Source organism: Hyla sarda, chromosome 9 (genome assembly GCF_029499605.1).
Source record: "Hyla sarda isolate aHylSar1 chromosome 9, aHylSar1.hap1, whole genome shotgun sequence".
NCBI classification, from domain to species: Eukaryota; Metazoa; Chordata; class Amphibia; order Anura; family Hylidae; genus Hyla; species Hyla sarda.
In genome coordinates this window covers 19,200,946-19,218,914 of record NC_079197.1, presented here as the reverse complement: position 1 = coordinate 19,218,914, position 17,969 = coordinate 19,200,946, and the positions used below count along the sequence as shown (strand labels likewise).

The following is a 17,969-nucleotide window of genomic DNA, read 5'->3' as shown; positions in this document are numbered from 1 at the left end:
AGGCAGAACTGGCCCTGCTCACACAGACAAAGCTTGATATTTGTATATCCAGGTGCTAGAATTGATTTAAAGGGGTACTCTGGTGGAAAACTTTTTTTTTTTTAATCAACTGGTGCCAGAAAGGTAAACAGATTGGTAAATTACTTGTATTAAAAAATCTTAATCCTTCCAGTACTTATTAGCTTCTGAATACTACAGAGGAAATTATTTTCTGTTTGGAACACAGAGCTCTCTGCTGACATCACAAGCACAGTGCTCTCTGCTGACATCTCTGTCCATTTAAAGAACTGCCCAGAGTAGGAGAAAATCCCCACAGCAAACATATGCTGCTCTGGACAGTTCCTAAAATGGACAGAGATGTCAGCAGAGGGTGCTGTGGTCGTGATGTCAGCAGAGAGCATTGTGTTCCAAAAAGAAAACCATTTCCTCTATAGTATTCAGCAGCTAATAAGTACAGGAAGGATTAAGATTTTTCAATAGAAGTAATTTACAAATCTGTTTAACTTTCTGGCACCAGTTGATTTAAAAAAAAAAAAAAAAGGTTTCCACCGGAGTACCCCTTTATGCTTGTTTGAAAAACATTTCTCACATGCAGCTTATTTAGTTAAAACCTGTATTCCGGTACTTGCGAATGTATATGCTGTCTATAGATTCCTGGTGAATTGGCAGCAGGAAACACTTTGAAAATTAAGAAACAATGTCCATCATGGAGGAGAAGCAGGTACCGGAATACAGGTTTTAACAAAATAGGATGCATGTGAGAAATGTTTTTCAAACAAGCTTAAAGGGGTACTCCACTGGTTAGCCTTTGGAAGTAAATGTTCCGAATGCTGTTTTCGCACTGTGGGGGTCGGCCACGAAACCTTGTGATGTCACGGCCACGCCCCCTCAATGCAAGTCTATGGGAGGGGGCGTGACTGCCGTCACGCCCCCTCCCTTAGACTTGCATTGAGGGGCGTGGCCATGACGGCACGAGGGGGTGTGGCTGACCCCCCGCAGTGCGAAAACAGCATTAGGAACATGCCAACGGCTGTCCGGGCATGCTGGGAGTTGTAGTTTTGCAACATCTGGAGGTACGTAGGTTGAAGACCACTGCCCTATAGGATTACAGTTGTCATTTTAAATAAAGCTGGTTGATATGATAAATTGTGCTGTATTTAGTGTGTTTGCAATCCTTGGTCAGTTATTGTCAAAAATGTCGCCTCCAGCCCCCTGGAGAAAAGGCGGTAACGTTGGCCGCTCGGCTGACGCCAGAGAACACTAGTAATGACGCACATCGTCCTCTGTGAGCTTTATATCCAGAACCTCTTATTTTCTTCCATTAGGATACGGAATAATATTATTTGTCTGGTAAAATGACAGGATTTTCTTCCCCATCTAGTTCGGGCAGCACTTTCGGCAGACCTGCGGCCTCTGACATACGGGAGCTGTCATCTGTATACAAAGGTCTCACAATTACAGCTGTGTGCGGGGGCGGACTGCTAACCAGGTGCTCAGCGCCAAATTATCCTGACACCGCCTCTTATCCGTCACATGTCTGACAGCAAATTATTATAATCATGGAGCAGGTAGAGAGGTCCTGGGGACACACTGTACAACGTGACGCACTATAGGAACACGGGATCTCTACCTTATGCGTTGGGCTTTAAAGGGGTACTCCGGGGGAAAACTTTTTTTTTTTTTTAAATCAACTGGTGCCAGAAGGTTAAACAGATTTGTAAATTACTTCTATTTAAAAAAAATCTTAATCCTTCCAGTACTTATTAGCTGCTGAATACTACAGAGGAAATTATTTTCTTTTTGGAACACAGAGCTCTCTGCTGACATCACGAGCACAGTGCTCTCTGCTGACACCTCTGTCCATTTTAAGAACTGTCCAGAGTAGGAGAAAATCCCCATAGAAAACATATGCTGCTCTGGACAGTTCCTAAAATGGACAGAGGTGTCAGCAGAGAGCACTGTGGTCATGATGTCAGCAGACAGCTCTGTGTTCCAAAAAGAAAATAATTTCCTCTGTAGTATTCAGCAGCTAATAAGTACTGGAAGGATTAAGATTTTTTAATAGAAGTAATTTACAAATCTGTTTAACTTTCTGGCACCAGTTGATTTAAAAAAAAAAAAAAAAAAAAAAGGCTTTCCACCAATCAACTGATGCCAGAAAGTTAAACAGATTTGTAAATTACTTCTATTTAAAAAAAATCTTAATCCTTCCAGTACTTATTAGCTGCTGAACACTACAGAGGAAATTATTTTCTTTATGGAACACAGAGCTCTCTACTGACCTCATGAGCACAGTGCTCTCTGCTGACATCTCTGTCCATTTTAGGAACTGTCCAGAGCAGCATATGTGTTCTATGGGGATTTTCTCCTGCTCTGGACAGTTCTTAAAATGGACAGAGGTGTCAGCAGAGAGCACTGTGGTCATGAGGTCAGCAGAGAGCTCTGTCTTCCAAAAAGAAAAGAATTTCCTCTGTAGTATTCAGCAGCTAATAAGTACTGGAAGGATTAAGATTTTTTTATAGAAGTAATTTACAAATCTGTTTAACTTTCTGGCAACAGTTGATTTAAGAAATAAATAAAGTTTTCCACTGGAGTACCCCTTTAATACATAGCTGTACATCTTCTTGTCTGTGGAGATCACACTGTCAAATAGCATCACTCTCAGGGGCATTTATGGCATATTAGCTCTATGTAGGGTCGCCACCTTTCTTGCAGAAAAATAACGGCCATGCTAATTTGCATAATTAATTATATATGCGTGACATCACAGGGTACACATATGCAGGGAAAATTTTGTCCTATTCTGACCCCTATAACGTTTTTATTTCACCTTATATAGGCCTGTATGAGGGATAATTTTTTGCGCCTGATCTGTAGTTTTTAACAGGACCCTTTTTGTTTCGATGTGACTTTTTGATCGATTTTTTTTTATTAAATTCGGGAGTTGCAGTAAGTTACTAACTACAACTCCCAGCATGCCCTGATACAGCCTGTTGCTCAACAGCTGCCCAAAATGAAAAACTACAACTCCCAGCATGTTGGAACATATAGTAGTACATAGTAGAGGTCAGTGTTTCCCAACCAGGGGTGCCTCCAGCTGTTGCAAAACTACAACTCCCAGCATGTTGAACTATATAGTAATACATATACGTGTTTCCCAAAAAGGGGTGCCTCCAGCTGTTGCAAAACTACAACTCAGAGCATGTTGGACTATATAGTAGTATATAGTATAGATCAGTGTTTCCCAACCAGGGGTGCCTCCAGCTGTTGCAAAACTACAACTCCCAACATGTTGAACTATATAGTATAGGTGAGTGTTTTCCAACCAGAGGTGCCTCCAGCTGTTGCAACCATATTCAACTGCGGCTCTTCATACATTTGGGGCACCTTACTCCGAGATATTTTTGTTTCTCACGGACATATAAAACGCTGATCTATAATAAATTCCACACTTTGTCTTTAATTCTAACAATAATTACATCTATTGGAATGTTTGTCAAATAAAAATGTTTATTCAGCTTTTACACTGTTCATGGTTCACCGATGGTGGTAAAGATCCAGCTGATCAGGCCTATGATCTCCATAGCATGCTGGTGATGTTGGTAAGGTACAGCATCTTGATGGTGGCGACAATGACGATGGCCATGTTGACCCATCCCAGGAACTGTCTGATGGTGTTTATGCCATAGGTCTGGTGATGCTGGTTACTATCCAACTTGGCATAACCCAAGTCAAAAGCTGAACTGTCATGGCGATCCAGGTGAGCTTCTCACTGATGAAGCTGATCCAGAAGTAGAGATCGCTGCTGGTGGTGGTGTAGATCCAGCTAAGAAGTTCACTGGTGCTGGTGGTGTTCATCCAGGTCATCATATCACTGACTGTGACCATCCAGTCAAGCAGGGATCTGCTGGTGATGGTGGTGATCAAGGCATTGGTGGTGGTCATCCAAGACTGCAGGTCTCTGATGGTATTAGCAAACCAGATCAGATGGTGAAGTGTAGGTATGAACCAGCGCAGCAGGTTGCTGTTGATGGTTATCCAGCTTAGCAGGTAGATGAGCAGGTCACTAAAAGTGCTGATCCTGCCGAGACAGTCTATGATGATGGCAGCCCTGTTCTGCAGGTTGCTGGTGATAGAATTCAAGCTGATCAGGTCGCTGCTGGCAGGTTGCTGGTGATGGAATTCAAGCTGATCAGGTCGCTGCTGGCGGTGGTGTTATGACTCACCAGGACAATGGTGGTATTTCTGCTCCTGATGGGACACAGCAGGTTGCTGGTGGTGGTATTCCATCTGGGCAGATCTCTGATGGTAATGTTCTGCCCCTGCAGGTGGCTGGACTGGATATCCTGGCTCGAGGACAGGTGTAGAGATGGACATTTACATCCATTTGTTTGATAGGGTGAAATAAGCCTTTTTATTATTAAATAAAGTTATAGAAAACTCTGGGTGTAGGGTGCTTTTTGGTTTTTTTGGGTGGGGGGGGAGGGGCGGCAGGCGCCGACTTTATAAGGTCTGGGTATTTGGGTGGGAAGGAACGTCACTTTATAACATAGAAGACTGAGAGTGCGGCCATGATGGAGGAGACCAGAGATATATTTGGGGGAACATTATCATGGGGGAACAACATTATTGAACATTGGTTTGGTTTCTTCATATGGTAAAATGTCACTGAGCCCAAGTGTAGCAGCAGCAGAACCCTAGGGTGGTGGTCTCCAAACTGTAGACCTCCAGCTGTTGCAAAACTACAACTCCCAGCATGCCCGGACAGCCAACGGCTGTCCGGGCATGCTGGGAGTTGTAGTTTTGCAACAGCTGGAGGCGCTCTGGTTGGGAATCACTGGTATAGTATAGGGTGCAACATTCCAGGAGTTGGGGGATTGATTGGATAAATACCGGTCATTGTATTGCTGGTATTTTAAATATAAAAATACCGGCAGGGTGGCCAAAATACCGGATGTGCCGGTACAATACTGGCCAGGTGGGGACCCTACCTCCGACACATGTACAAGACTTAAAGGGGTACTCCCGTGGAAAACTTTTTTTTTTTTTTTTGTTTTAAATCAACTGGTTCCAGAAAGTTAAAAACAGATTTGTAAATCACTTCTATGAAAAAATCTTTACCCTTCCAGTACTTTTTAGGGGCTGTATACTAAAGAGGAATACAAAAAAAGAAATGCATTTCCTGTGATGTCCTGACCACAGTGCTCTCTGCTGACCTCTGCTGTCCATTTTAGGAACTGTCCAGAGCAGCATATGTTTGCTATGGGGATTTTCTCCTGTTCTGGACAGTTCCTAAAATGGACAGCAGAGGTCAGCAGAGAGCACTGTGGTCTTTTTTTGTATTTCTCTTTAGTATACAGCCCCTAAAAAGTACTGGAAGGATTAAGATTTTTTAATAGAAGTCATTTACAAATCTGTTTAACTTTCTGGCACCAGTTGATTTAAAAAAGAAAATAAAAAAAAAAGGTTTCCACAGGAGTACCCCTTTAAGCCGATGGTAAACATTGCTCACTGGCCACAATCCAAACATAGTAAAGCCCAGTTTGTAGCCACTGGTTACTGGATGAGGGGCCCTGAACGAGACCCCCCCCCCCACCCCCACCCTCGCTTTCTAATTCTGCTTGAAAATTTTGATGCAGGACTCCTATCACTGTCCAAGGGATTTCGCTGCACAGTGCTCACTATGAGAGTCCCCAAATTGTGCCCCAAAATAGTTCCTCCCGCTTTTGGATCACTTAGCACCATTTACACCAACCTCCTGTATATATGGTGCCTGCTGGGAGGGGACTGGTATGTTTAACGTATAACGTGTCCTATTACGATGCCATTATGGCCGACCAGTGCTGAACCCGGATGCTTTGCCGCGCTGACTGATAATGGCCGCTTTGCATGTTCTTTGGCTGATGTGAAGGGGACAGAGCGATGATCCGTGCGCGGCGTCCATCTTTGCCAGCCTGTGTCCTGTTATTCGCGCTGTTAACGTCTGTGTCATTGTGTCGCTGTTTTTCTTCCCTTGCTTTTTTTTTGCTGTAGGAATTATACAGAAGAATTCAGTCTTGACAGATCCTATTCACAGTGAGTTGACTGCATGGCTTATAATTCACTTACAATACGAGGGGGCACACTAATATATATATATATCTCAACTGGCTCCAGAAAGTTAAACAGATTTGTAAATTACTTACAAATTACTTATTTGTAATTAAAAAATCTTAATCCTTTCAGTACTTATGAGCTGCTGAAGTTGAGTTGTTCTTTTCTGTCTAAGTGGTCTCTGGTGACACCTGTCTCGGGAACTGTCCAGAGTAGAAGCAAATCCCCGTAGCAAACCTCTTCTACTCTGTGCAGTTCCCGAGACAAGCAGAGATGTCGCCAGAGAGCACTGTTGCCAGACAGAAAAGAACAACTGAACTTCAGCAGCTGATAATTATTGGAAGGATTAAGATTTTTTTAATAGAAGTCATTTACAAATCTGTTTAACTTTCTGGAGCCAGTTGATATAAAAAAAAAAAAAAAATGTTTTTTCCTGGAATACCCCTTTAACCCCTTAACGACGCAGGACGTATATTTACGTCCTGCGCCGGCTCTCGCGATATGAAGCGGGATCGCGCCGGGACCCGCGGCTAATACCACACATCGCCGATCGCGGCGATGTGCGGTATTAACCCTTTAGAAGCGGCGGTCAAAGCTGACCGCCGCTTCTAAAGTGAAACTGAAAGTGACCCGGCTGCTCAGTCGGGCTGTTCGGGACCGCCGCGGTGAAATCGCGGCGTCCCGAACAGCTGATCGGACACCGGGAGGGCCCTTACCTGCCTCCCCGGTGTCCGATCGGCGAATGACTGCTCCGTGCCTGAGATCCACGCAGGAGCAGTCAAGCGCTGATAACGCTGATCACAGGCTTGTTAATACACGCCAGTGATCAGCATAGGAGATCAGTGTGTGCATTGTTATAGGTCCCTATGGGATAACAATGATCAGTATAAGAGATCAGTGTGTGCAGTGTTATAGGTCCCTATGGGAGCTATAACACTGCAAAAAAAAAGTTAAAAAAAAAGTGTTAATAAAGGTCATTTAACCCCTTCCCTAATAAAAGTTTGAATCACCCCCCTTTTCCCATAAAAAAAATAAAACAGTGTAAAAAAAATAAAAAATAAACATATGTGGTATCGCTGCGTGCGTAAATGTCCGAACTATAAAAATATATCATTAATTAAGCCGTACGGTCAATGGCGTACGCGCAAAAAAATTCCAAAGTCCAAAAAATCGTATTTTGGTCACTTTTTATACCATTAAAAAATGAATAAAAAGTGATCAAAAAGTCCGATCAAAACAAAAATCATACCGATAAAAACTTCAGATCACGGCGCAAAAAAAGAATCCTCATACCGCCCTGTACGTGGAAAAATAAAAAAGTTATAGGGGTCAGAAGATGACATTTATGAACGTATAAATTTGCCTGCATGTAGTTATGATTTTTTCCAGAAGTGCGACAAAATCAAACCTATATAAGTAGGGTATCATTTTAACCGTATGGACCTACAGAATAATGATAAGGTGTCATTTTTACCGAAATATGCACTGCGTAGAAACGGAAGCCCCCAAAAGTTACAAAATGGCGTTTTTTTTTTCCATTTTGTCGCACAATGATTTTTTTTTCCATTTCGCCGTGCATTTTTGGTAAAATGACTAATGTCACTGCAAAGTAGAATTGGCGACGCAAAAAATAAGCCATAATATGGATTTTTAGGTGGAAAATTGAAAGGGTTATGATTTTTAAAAGGTAAGGAGGAAAAAACGAAAGTGCAAAAACGGAAAAACCCTGAGTCCTTAAGGGGCTAATCCCCTTTCCGAAGGATAGGGGATAAGTGCCTGATCGGAGGGGGTTTGACCGCTGGGACCCACCACGATCTCCTGTACTGCGCTCTGGCTCTCCTTGCGCATGCGCGCTCAATTCAATTCTATTCTATAGGAGAGCCAGAGATACACTAGTGCTGTACTCGTGCATCTCCGACTTTGCAATAGAGATGAATGGAGGGTGCATGGTCTGTGTGCGAGGAGAGCAAGAGCGAAGTATAGAAGATCGCGGGGATTCCCAGCAGTCAGCCCCACCCCCCCACGCTCTTTTGGATAATGGATACATTTTCCCACGTGGGATTTCTCCTTTAAAAGGGGTACTCCGGTGGAAAACAATATATATATTTTTTCAAATCAACTGGTGCCAGAAAGTTAAACAGATTTGCAATTAACTGTGATCTAAAAATCTTAATCCTTCCAGTACTTATCAGCAGCTCCACAGGAAGTTCTTTTCTTTTTGAATTTCTTTTCAGTCTGACCACAGTGCTCTCTGCTGACACCTCTGTCCATGTCAGGAACTGTCCAGAGTTAGGAGTAAATCCCCATAGCAAATTTCTCCTGCTCTGGACAGTTCCTGACATGGACAGAGGTGTCAGCAGAGAGCACTGTGGTCAGACAGAAAACAAATCCAGGAAGAAATACAACTTCCTGTGGAGCATACAGCAGCTGATAGGTACTGGAAGGATTAAGATTTTTAAATAAAAGTTCATTACAAATCTGTTTAATTTTCTGGCACCAGTTGATTAAAAAAAAAAAAAAAAAAAAATTTGTTTTCCACTGGAGTACCCCTTTAAAGCGTACCTGTCATATCACAGAATAAAATAATGCTTCTAGGTGTTACCCACTAGGTCATACAGATTCTTTACATGTCTTTTTTATGTGTCTAGTTTCTGTATTTGGCTGTCCAATTGCTTTGTTTTGCTGCTCACTCACTCATTCTGACATCCACTGCTCAGGAAGGGGCATGTCTGAGGCAAGCCCTGGGCCCGCCCTCACTCACCATGCATTCACTTCCTCCCTGAATCTGCTGTGCTGGGTCTCCTCATCCAATCACTGCAGGCTGCTCTGTAACCCCCTCCTCTCTGTTTTCATGCTGCAGTCTGACAGGACAGGAGTGAGCACAGAGGAGTCCTAGTCCCGCCCTCACTTCCTGGACTTTGTCCTATCCTGTCCTTCTGCCGGGACAAAGATAATGCTGCTGCTGGACAGGTTTATTGGGGAGATTTATCGCCTTTTCTCCAGGGGGCTGGAGGCGACATTTTTGACAATAACTGACCAAGGATTACAAACACACTAAATACAGCACAATTTATCATATCAACCAGCTTTATTTAAAATGACAACTGTAATCATATAGGGCAGTGGTCTTCAACCTACGTACCTCCAGATGTTGCAAAACTACAACTCCCAGCATGCCCGGACAGCCAACGGCTGTCCGGGCATGCTGGGAGTTGTAGTTTTGCAACATCTGGAGCTCCGCAGGTTGAAGACCACTGATATAGGGGGAGGTTTATGAAAACCTATCCAGATTAAAAGTTGCCCAGTTGCCCATAGCAACCAATCAGATCTCTTCTTTCATTTTTAACAAGGCCTCTGCAAAATGAAAGTGATCTGATTGGTTGCTATGGGCAACTGGGCAACTTTTCCTCTGGACAGGTTTTGGTAAACCTCCCCCTATGTTCTGGATGGTATGAGGACCCCTAGTAGTGTTTTTTTAATAAGCCATCATTTCTATAAAAAAAGGACATGACATTTCCTTATGAAGTATATTAGAAAGGTTAAAGGGGTTATCCAGGAAAACACTTTTTTTTTTTTTACATAAATATATATATCCACTGGCTCCAAAAAGTTAAACAGATTTGTAAATGACTTCTATTAAAAAATCTTACTCCTTTCAGTACTTATGAGCTGCTGAAGTTGAGTTGTTCTTTTCTGTCTAAGTGCTCTCTGATGACACCTGTCTCGGGAACTGTCCAGAGTAGAAGCAAATCCCCATAGAAAATCTCTTCTACTCTGTGCAGTTCCCGAGACAAGCAGAGATGTCAGCAGAGAGCAGTGTTGTCAGACAGAAAAGAACAACTCAACTTCAGCAGCTGATAATTATTGGAAGGATTAAGATTTTTTTTTATAGAAGTCATTTACAAATCTGTTTAACTTTCTGGGGCCAGTTGATATAAAAAAATAAAAATAAAGTTTTTTCTTGGAATACCCCTTTAATGTTTTTGCCAAGATGTACAACATATAAAAAGGTTTTGAATCTGACAGTGCCCATTTAAGTTTTATAAAGCACAGAGCCCTCTTCAATAAGGAGTCAATTAGGGGTACCTCTCTAGGGCGGGGGGCAGAGGTTGAGGATACATCAAGGCACTAGGCCTTAGGGGGTCTATCTACCCTTGATAATTAGACTTGGTTGCAGTGGTCAACACGCCCCCTTCCCGCGTGCTGTAGGGGCCCCGTACAGGAAATGACAGGGGGCCTCAGCGGTCGGACCCCCCGCGATCTGAAACTTATCCCCTATCCTTAGAATAGGGGATAAGTATTTCAGCACTGGACTACTCCTTTAAGGGGTTATGCAATAAAAGCTATATAGAGGGGTTTAAGGATATGTGTTTCATATAATTGGGGTAGGCCCCTTTGTTAGTAGTTTTACCCCCATATAGTTGCAGGCCTCTGAGAGGGGCCCGGGCCTACAACAACTATATGGGAGCAACTATTAAAAGGAGTTGTCTGGTAAAAAATAACTTATCCCCTATCCAAGGATAGGAGAAAAGTTATAGATCGCGGGGGGTCCGAGCACTGGGGCCCCCCCTTATCTCCTGCATGGGGTCCCGGCAGTCGGCTGGAAGGAGGGCGTGCCGTACTCCACACGGAGCGCTAGCCGACGCGCCCCTCCATGTACCCCATAGAGATACATGGAGGGGGTGTGCCGGCCATGGCTTCATGCGGGGTACAGACGACAGCTTCCAGCTAACTACCGGGGCCCTGTGCACGAGATCGCGGGGGGCCCCAGTGCTCAGACCCCCCGCGATCTATAACTTATCCCCAATCCTTCGATAGGGGATAAGTTATTTTTCACCAGACTACTCCTTTAACAGAGGGGCCTCCCCAAACTATATAGAAGAAACTATTAACAGAGGGGCCTCCCCAAACTATATAGAAGAAACTATTAACAGAGGGGCCTCCCCAAACTATATAGAAGAAACTATTAACAGAGGGGCCTCCCCAAACTATATAGAAGAAACTATTAACAGAGGGGCCTCCCCAAACTATATAGAAGAAACTATTAACAGAGGGACCTCCCCAAACTATACAGAAGAAACCATTAACAGAGGGGCCTCCCCAAACTATATAGAAGAAACCATTAACAGAGGAGCCTCCCCAAACTATATAGAAGAAACTAATAACAGAGGGGCCTCCCCAAACTATAGAGAAGAAACTATTAACAGAGGGACCTCCCCAAACTATATAGAAGAAACTATTAACAGAGGGGCCTACCCAAACTATATAGAAGAAACTATTAACAGAGGGGCCTCCCCAAACTATATAGAAGAAACTATTAACAGAGGGACCTCCCCAAACTATATAGAAGAAACTATTCACAGAGGGGCCTCCCCAAACTATAGAGAAGAAACTATTCACAGAGGGGCCTCCCCAAACTATATAGAAGAAACTATTAACAGAGGGACCTCCCCAAACTATATAGAAGAAACTATTCACAGAGGGGCCTCCCCAAACTATAGAGAAGAAACTATTAACAGAGGGACCTACCCAAACTATATAGAAGAAACTATTCACAGAGGGGCCTCCCCAAAGTATATAGAAGAAACTATTCACAGAGGGGCCTCCCCAAAGTATATAGAAGAAACTATTAACAGAGGGACCTCCCCAAACTATATAGAAGAAACTATTAACAGAGGAGCCTCCCCAAACTATAGAGAAGAAACTATTAACAGAGGGACCTACCCAAACTATATAGAAGAAACTATTAACAGAGGAGCCTCCCCAAACTATATAGAAGAAACTATTCACAGAGGGGCCTCCCCAAACTATATAGAAGAAACTATTAACAGAGGGGCCTCCCCAAACTATATAGAAGAAACTATTAACAGAGGGACCTCCCCAAACTATATAGAAGAAACTATTAACAGAGGGGCCTCCCCAAACTATATAGAAGAAACTATTAACAGAGGGGCCTCCCCAAACTATATAGAAGAAACTATTAACAGAGGGACCTCCCCAAACTATATAGAAGAAACTATTAACAGAGGGACCTCCCCAAACTATAGAGAAGAAACTATTAACAGAGGGGCCTCCCCAAACTATATAGAAGAAACTATTAACAGAGGGGCCTCCCCAAACTATATAGAAGAAACTAATAACAGAGGGGCCTCCCCAAACTATATAGAAGAAACTATTAACAGAGGGGCCTCCCCAAACTATATAGAAGAAACTATTAACAGAGGGGCCTCCCCAAACTATATAGAAGAAACTATTAACAGAGGGGCCTCCCCAAACTATATAGAAGAAACTAATAACAGAGGGGCCTCCCCAAACTATATAGAAGAAACTATTAACAGAGGGACCTACCCAAACTATATAGAAGAAACTAATAACAGAGGGGCCTCCCCAAACTATATAGAAGAAACCATTAACAGAGGGACCTCCCCAAACTATATAGTAGAAACTAATAACAGAGGGGCCTCCCCAAACTATATAGAAGAAACTATTAACAGAGGGGCCTCCCCAAACTATATAGAAGAAACTATTAACAGAGGGGCCTCCCCAAACTATATAGAAGAAACTATTAACAGAGGGGCCTCCCCAAACTATATAGAAGAAACTATTAACAGAGGGGCCTCCCCAAACTATATAGAAGAAACTAATAACAGAGGGGCCTCCCCAAACTATATAGAAGAAACCATTAACAGAGGGGCCTCCCCAAACTATATAGAAGAAACTATTAACAGAGGGACCTCTCCAAACTATATAGAAGAAACTATTAACAGAGGAGCCTCCCCAAACTATATAGAAGAAACTAATAACAGAGGGGCCTCCCCAAACTATATAGAAGAAACTAATAACAGAGGGACCTCTCCAAACTATATAGAAGAAACTATTAACAGAGGGGCCTCCCCAAAGTATATAGAAGAAACTATTAACAGAGGAGCCTCCCCAAACTATATAGAAGAAACTATTAACAGAGGGACCTACCCAAACTATAGAGAAGAAACTAATAACAGAGGGGCCTCCCCAAACTATATAGAAGAAACTATTAACAGAGGGGCCTCCCCAAACTATATAGAAGAAACTATTAACAGAGGGGCCTACCCAAACTATATAGAAGAAACTATTAACAGAGGAGCCTCCCCAAACTATATAGAAGAAACTATTAACAGAGGGACCTACCCAAACTATATAGAAGAAACTATTAACAGAGGGACCTACCCAAACTATATAGAAGAAACTATTAACAGAGGAGCCTCCCCAAACTATATAGAAGAAACTATTAACAGAGGGGCCTCCCCAAACTATATAGAAGAAACCATTAACAGAGGGGCCTCCCCAAACTATATAGAAGAAACTATTCACAGAGGGGCCTCCCCAAACTATATAGAAGAAACTATTCACAGAGGGGCCTCCCCAAACTATATAGAAGAAACTATTAACAGAGGGGCCTACCCAAACTATATAGAAGAAACTATTAACAGAGGAGCCTCCCCAAACTATATAGAAGAAACTATTAACAGAGGGACCTCCCCAAACTATATAGAAGAAACTATTAACAGAGGGGCCTCCCCAAACTATAGAGAAGAAACTATTAACAGAGGAGCCTCCCCAAACTATATAGAAGAAACTATTAACAGAGGGACCTCCCCAAACTATATAGAAGAAACTATTCACAGAGGGGCCTCCCCAAACTATATAGAAGAAACTATTCACAGAGGGGCCTCCCCAAACTATATAGAAGAAACTATTAACAGAGGGACCTCCCCAAACTATATAGAAGAAACTATTAACAGAGGAGCCTCCCCAAACTATAGAGAAGAAACTATTAACAGAGGGACCTCCCCAAACTATAGAGAAGAAACTATTAACAGAGGGACCTCCCCAAACTATATAGAAGAAACTATTAACAGAGGAGCCTCCCCAAACTATATAGAAGAAACTATTCACAGAGGGGCCTCCCCAAACTATATAGAAGAAACTATTAACAGAGGGACCTCCCCAAACTATATAGAAGAAACTATTAACAGAGGGGCCTCCCCAAACTATATAGAAGAAACTATTAACAGAGGGACCTCCCCAAACTATAGAGAAGAAACTATTAACAGAGGGGCCTCCCCAAACTATATAGAAGAAACTATTAACAGAGGGGCCTCCCCAAACTATATAGAAGAAACTAATAACAGAGGAGCCTCCCCAAACTATATAGAAGAAACTAATAACAGAGGGGCCTCCCCAAACTATATAGAAGAAACTATTAACAGAGGGGCCTCCCCAAACTATATAGAAGAAACTATTAACAGAGGGGCCTCCCCAAACTATATAGAAGAAACTAATAACAGAGGGGCCTCCCCAAACTATATAGAAGAAACTATTAACAGAGGGGCCTCCCCAAACTATATAGAAGAAACTATTAACAGAGGGGCCTCCCCAAACTATATAGAAGAAACTAATAACAGAGGGGCCTCCCCAAACTATATAGAAGAAACCATTAACAGAGGGGCCTCCCCAAACTATATAGAAGAAACTATTAACAGAGGGACCTCTCCAAACTATATAGAAGAAACTATTAACAGAGGAGCCTCCCCAAACTATATAGAAGAAACTAATAACAGAGGGGCCTCCCCAAACTATATAGAAGAAACTAATAACAGAGGGACCTCTCCAAACTATATAGAAGAAACTATTAACAGAGGGGCCTACCCAAACTATATAGAAGAAACCATTAACAGAGGGACCTCCCCAAACTATATAGAAGAAACTATTAACAGAGGGGCCTCCCCAAAGTATATAGAAGAAACTATTAACAGAGGAGCCTCCCCAAACTATATAGAAGAAACTATTAACAGAGGGACCTACCCAAACTATAGAGAAGAAACTAATAACAGAGGGGCCTCCCCAAACTATATAGAAGAAACTATTAACAGAGGGGCCTCCCAAACTATATAGAAGAAACTAACAGAGGGGCCTCCCCAAACTATATAGAAGAAACTAATAACAGAGGAGCCTCCCCAAACTATATAGAAGAAACTATTATCAGAGGGACCTCCCCAAACTATAGAGAAGAAACTATTATCAGAGGGACCTCCCCAAACTATATAGAAGAAACTAACAGAGGAGCCTCCCCAAACTATATAGAAGAAACTATTAACAGAGGGGCCTCCCCAAATATATAGAAGAAACTATTCACAGAGGGGCCTCCCCAAACTATATAGAAGAAACCATTAACAGAGGGGCCTCCCCAAACTATAGAGAAGAAACTAATAACAGAGGGGCCTCCCCAAACTATATAGAAGAAACTATTAACAGAGGGGCCTCCCCAAACTATATAGAAGAAACTATTAACAGAGGAGCCTCCCCAAACTATATAGAAGAAACTATTAACAGAGGGGCCTCCCCAAAGTATATAGAAGAAACTAACAGAGGGGCCTCCCCAAAGTATATAGAAGAAACTATTAACAGAGAGGCCTCCCCAAAGTATATAGAAGAAACTATTAACAGAGGGGCCTCCCCAAACTATATAGAAGAAACTATTAACAGAGGGGCCTCCCCAAACTATATAGAAGAAACCATTAACAGAGGGGCCTCCCCAAACTATATAGAAGAAACTATTAACAGAGGGGCCTCCCCAAACTATATAGAAGAAACTATTAACAGAGGGGCCTCCCCAAACTATATAGAAGAAACCATTAACAGAGGGACCTCCCCAAACTATATAGAAGAAACCATTAACAGAGGGGCCTCCCCAAACTATATAGAAGAAACTATTAACAGAGGGGCCTCCCCAAACTATATAGAAGAAACTATTAACAGAGGGGCCTCCCCAAACTATATAGAAGGAACTATTAACAGAGGGGCCTCCCCAAACTATATAGATAAAACTATTAACAGAGGGGCCTCCCCAAACTATATAGAAGAAACTATTAACAGAGGGGCCTCCCCAAACTATATAGAAGAAACTATTAACAGAGGGACCTCCCCAAACTATATAGAAGAAACTATTAACAGAGGAGCCTCCCCAAACTATATAGAAGAAACTAATAACAGAGGAGCCTCCCCAAACTATATAGAAGAAACTATTATCAGAGGGACCTCCCCAAACTATAGAGAAGAAACTATTATCAGAGGGACCTCCCCAAACTATATAGAAGAAACTAACAGAGGGACCTCCCCAAACTATATAGAAGAAACCATTAACAGAGGGGCCTCCCCAAACTATATAGAAGAAACTATTAACAGAGGGGCCTCCCCAAACTATATAGATAAAACTATTAACAGAGGGGCCTCCCCAAACTATATAGAAGAAACTATTAACAGAGGGGCCTCCCCAAACTATATAGAAGAAACTATTAACAGAGGGACCTCCCCAAACTATATAGAAGAAACTATTAACAGAGGAGCCTCCCCAAACTATATAGAAGAAACTAATAACAGAGGAGCCTCCCCAAACTATATAGAAGAAACTATTAACAGAGGAGCCTCCCCAAACTATATAGAAGAAACTATTAACAGAGGAGCCTCCCCAAACTATATAGAAGAAACTATTAACAGAGGAGCCTCCCCAAACTATATAGAAGAAACTATTAACAGAGGGACCTACCCAAACTATATAGAAGAAACTATTAACAGAGGGACCTCCCCAAACTATATAGAAGAAACTATTAACAGAGGGACCTCCCCAAAGTATATAGAAGAAACCATTAACAGAGGGACCTCCCCAAACTATATAGAAGAAACTATTAACAGAGGGGCCTCCCCAAACTATATAGAAGGAACTATTAACAGAGGGGCCTCCCCAAAGTATATAGAAGAAACTATTAACAGAGGAGCCTCCCCAAAGTATATAGAAGAAACTATTAACAGAGGGGCCTCCCCAAACTATATAGAAGGAACTATTAACAGAGGGACCTCCCCAAACTATACAGAAGAAACTATTAACAGAGGAGCCTCCCCAAACTATATAGAAGAAACTATTAACAGAGGGGCCTCCCCAAACTATATAGAAGGAACTATTAACAGAGGGGCCTCCCCAAAGTATATAGAAGAAACTATTAACAGAGGAGCCTCCCCAAAGTATATAGAAGAAACTATTAACAGAGGGGCCTCCCCAAACTATATAGAAGGAACTATTAACAGAGGGACCTCCCCAAACTATATAGAAGAAACTATTAACAGAGGGGCCTCCCCAAACTATATAGAAGAAACTATTAACAGAGGGACCTCCCCAAACTATATAGAAGAAACCATTAACAGAGGGGCCTCCCCAAACTATATAGAAGAAACTATTAACAGAGGGACCTCCCCAAACTATATAGAAGAAACTATTAACAGAGGGACCTCCCCAAACTATAGAGAAGAAACTATTAACAGAGGGGCCTCCCCAAACTATATAGAAGAAACTATTATCAGAGGGACCTACCCAAACTATATAGAAGAAACTATTAACAGAGGGACCTCCCCAAACTATAGAGAAGAAACTATTAACAGAGGGGCCTCCCCAAACTATATAGAAGGAACTATTAACAGAGGGGCCTCCCCAAACTATATAGAAGGAACTATTAACAGAGGGACCTCCCCAAACTATATAGAAGAAACTATTAACAGAGGGACCTCCCCAAACTATATAGAAGAAACCATTAACAGAGGGGCCTCCCCAAACTATATAGAAGAAACTAATAACAGAGGAGCCTCCCCAAACTATATAGAAGAAACTAATAACAGAGGGGCCTCCCCAAACTATATAGAAGAAACTATTAACAGAGGGACCTCCCCAAACTATATAGAAGGAACTATTAACAGAGGGGCCTCCCCAAACTATATAGAAGAAACTATTAACAGAGGGACCTCCCCAAACTATATAGAAGAAACCATTAACAGAGGGGCCTCCCCAA

At 42.3% G+C, this 17,969-nt stretch overlaps 1 protein-coding gene across 8 annotated transcripts in view; it reads left to right on the top strand.

The window, feature by feature from the left end:
- The window catches only part of KCNT1 (potassium sodium-activated channel subfamily T member 1), a 343,981-nt gene that overhangs the window by 179,425 nt on the left and 146,587 nt on the right, over positions 1-17,969 (top strand). For 2 of the 8 annotated variants that reach the window (XM_056540056.1, XM_056540053.1), the window contains exon 2: positions 6,034-6,075. The exons of the other annotated variants lie outside the window; for them this stretch is intronic. In XM_056540056.1, the coding sequence (XP_056396031.1) occupies positions 6,034-6,075 (42 nt within the window). The remainder of the gene's footprint in view (positions 1-6,033; positions 6,076-17,969) is intronic. 8 annotated transcript variants of the gene reach the window in all.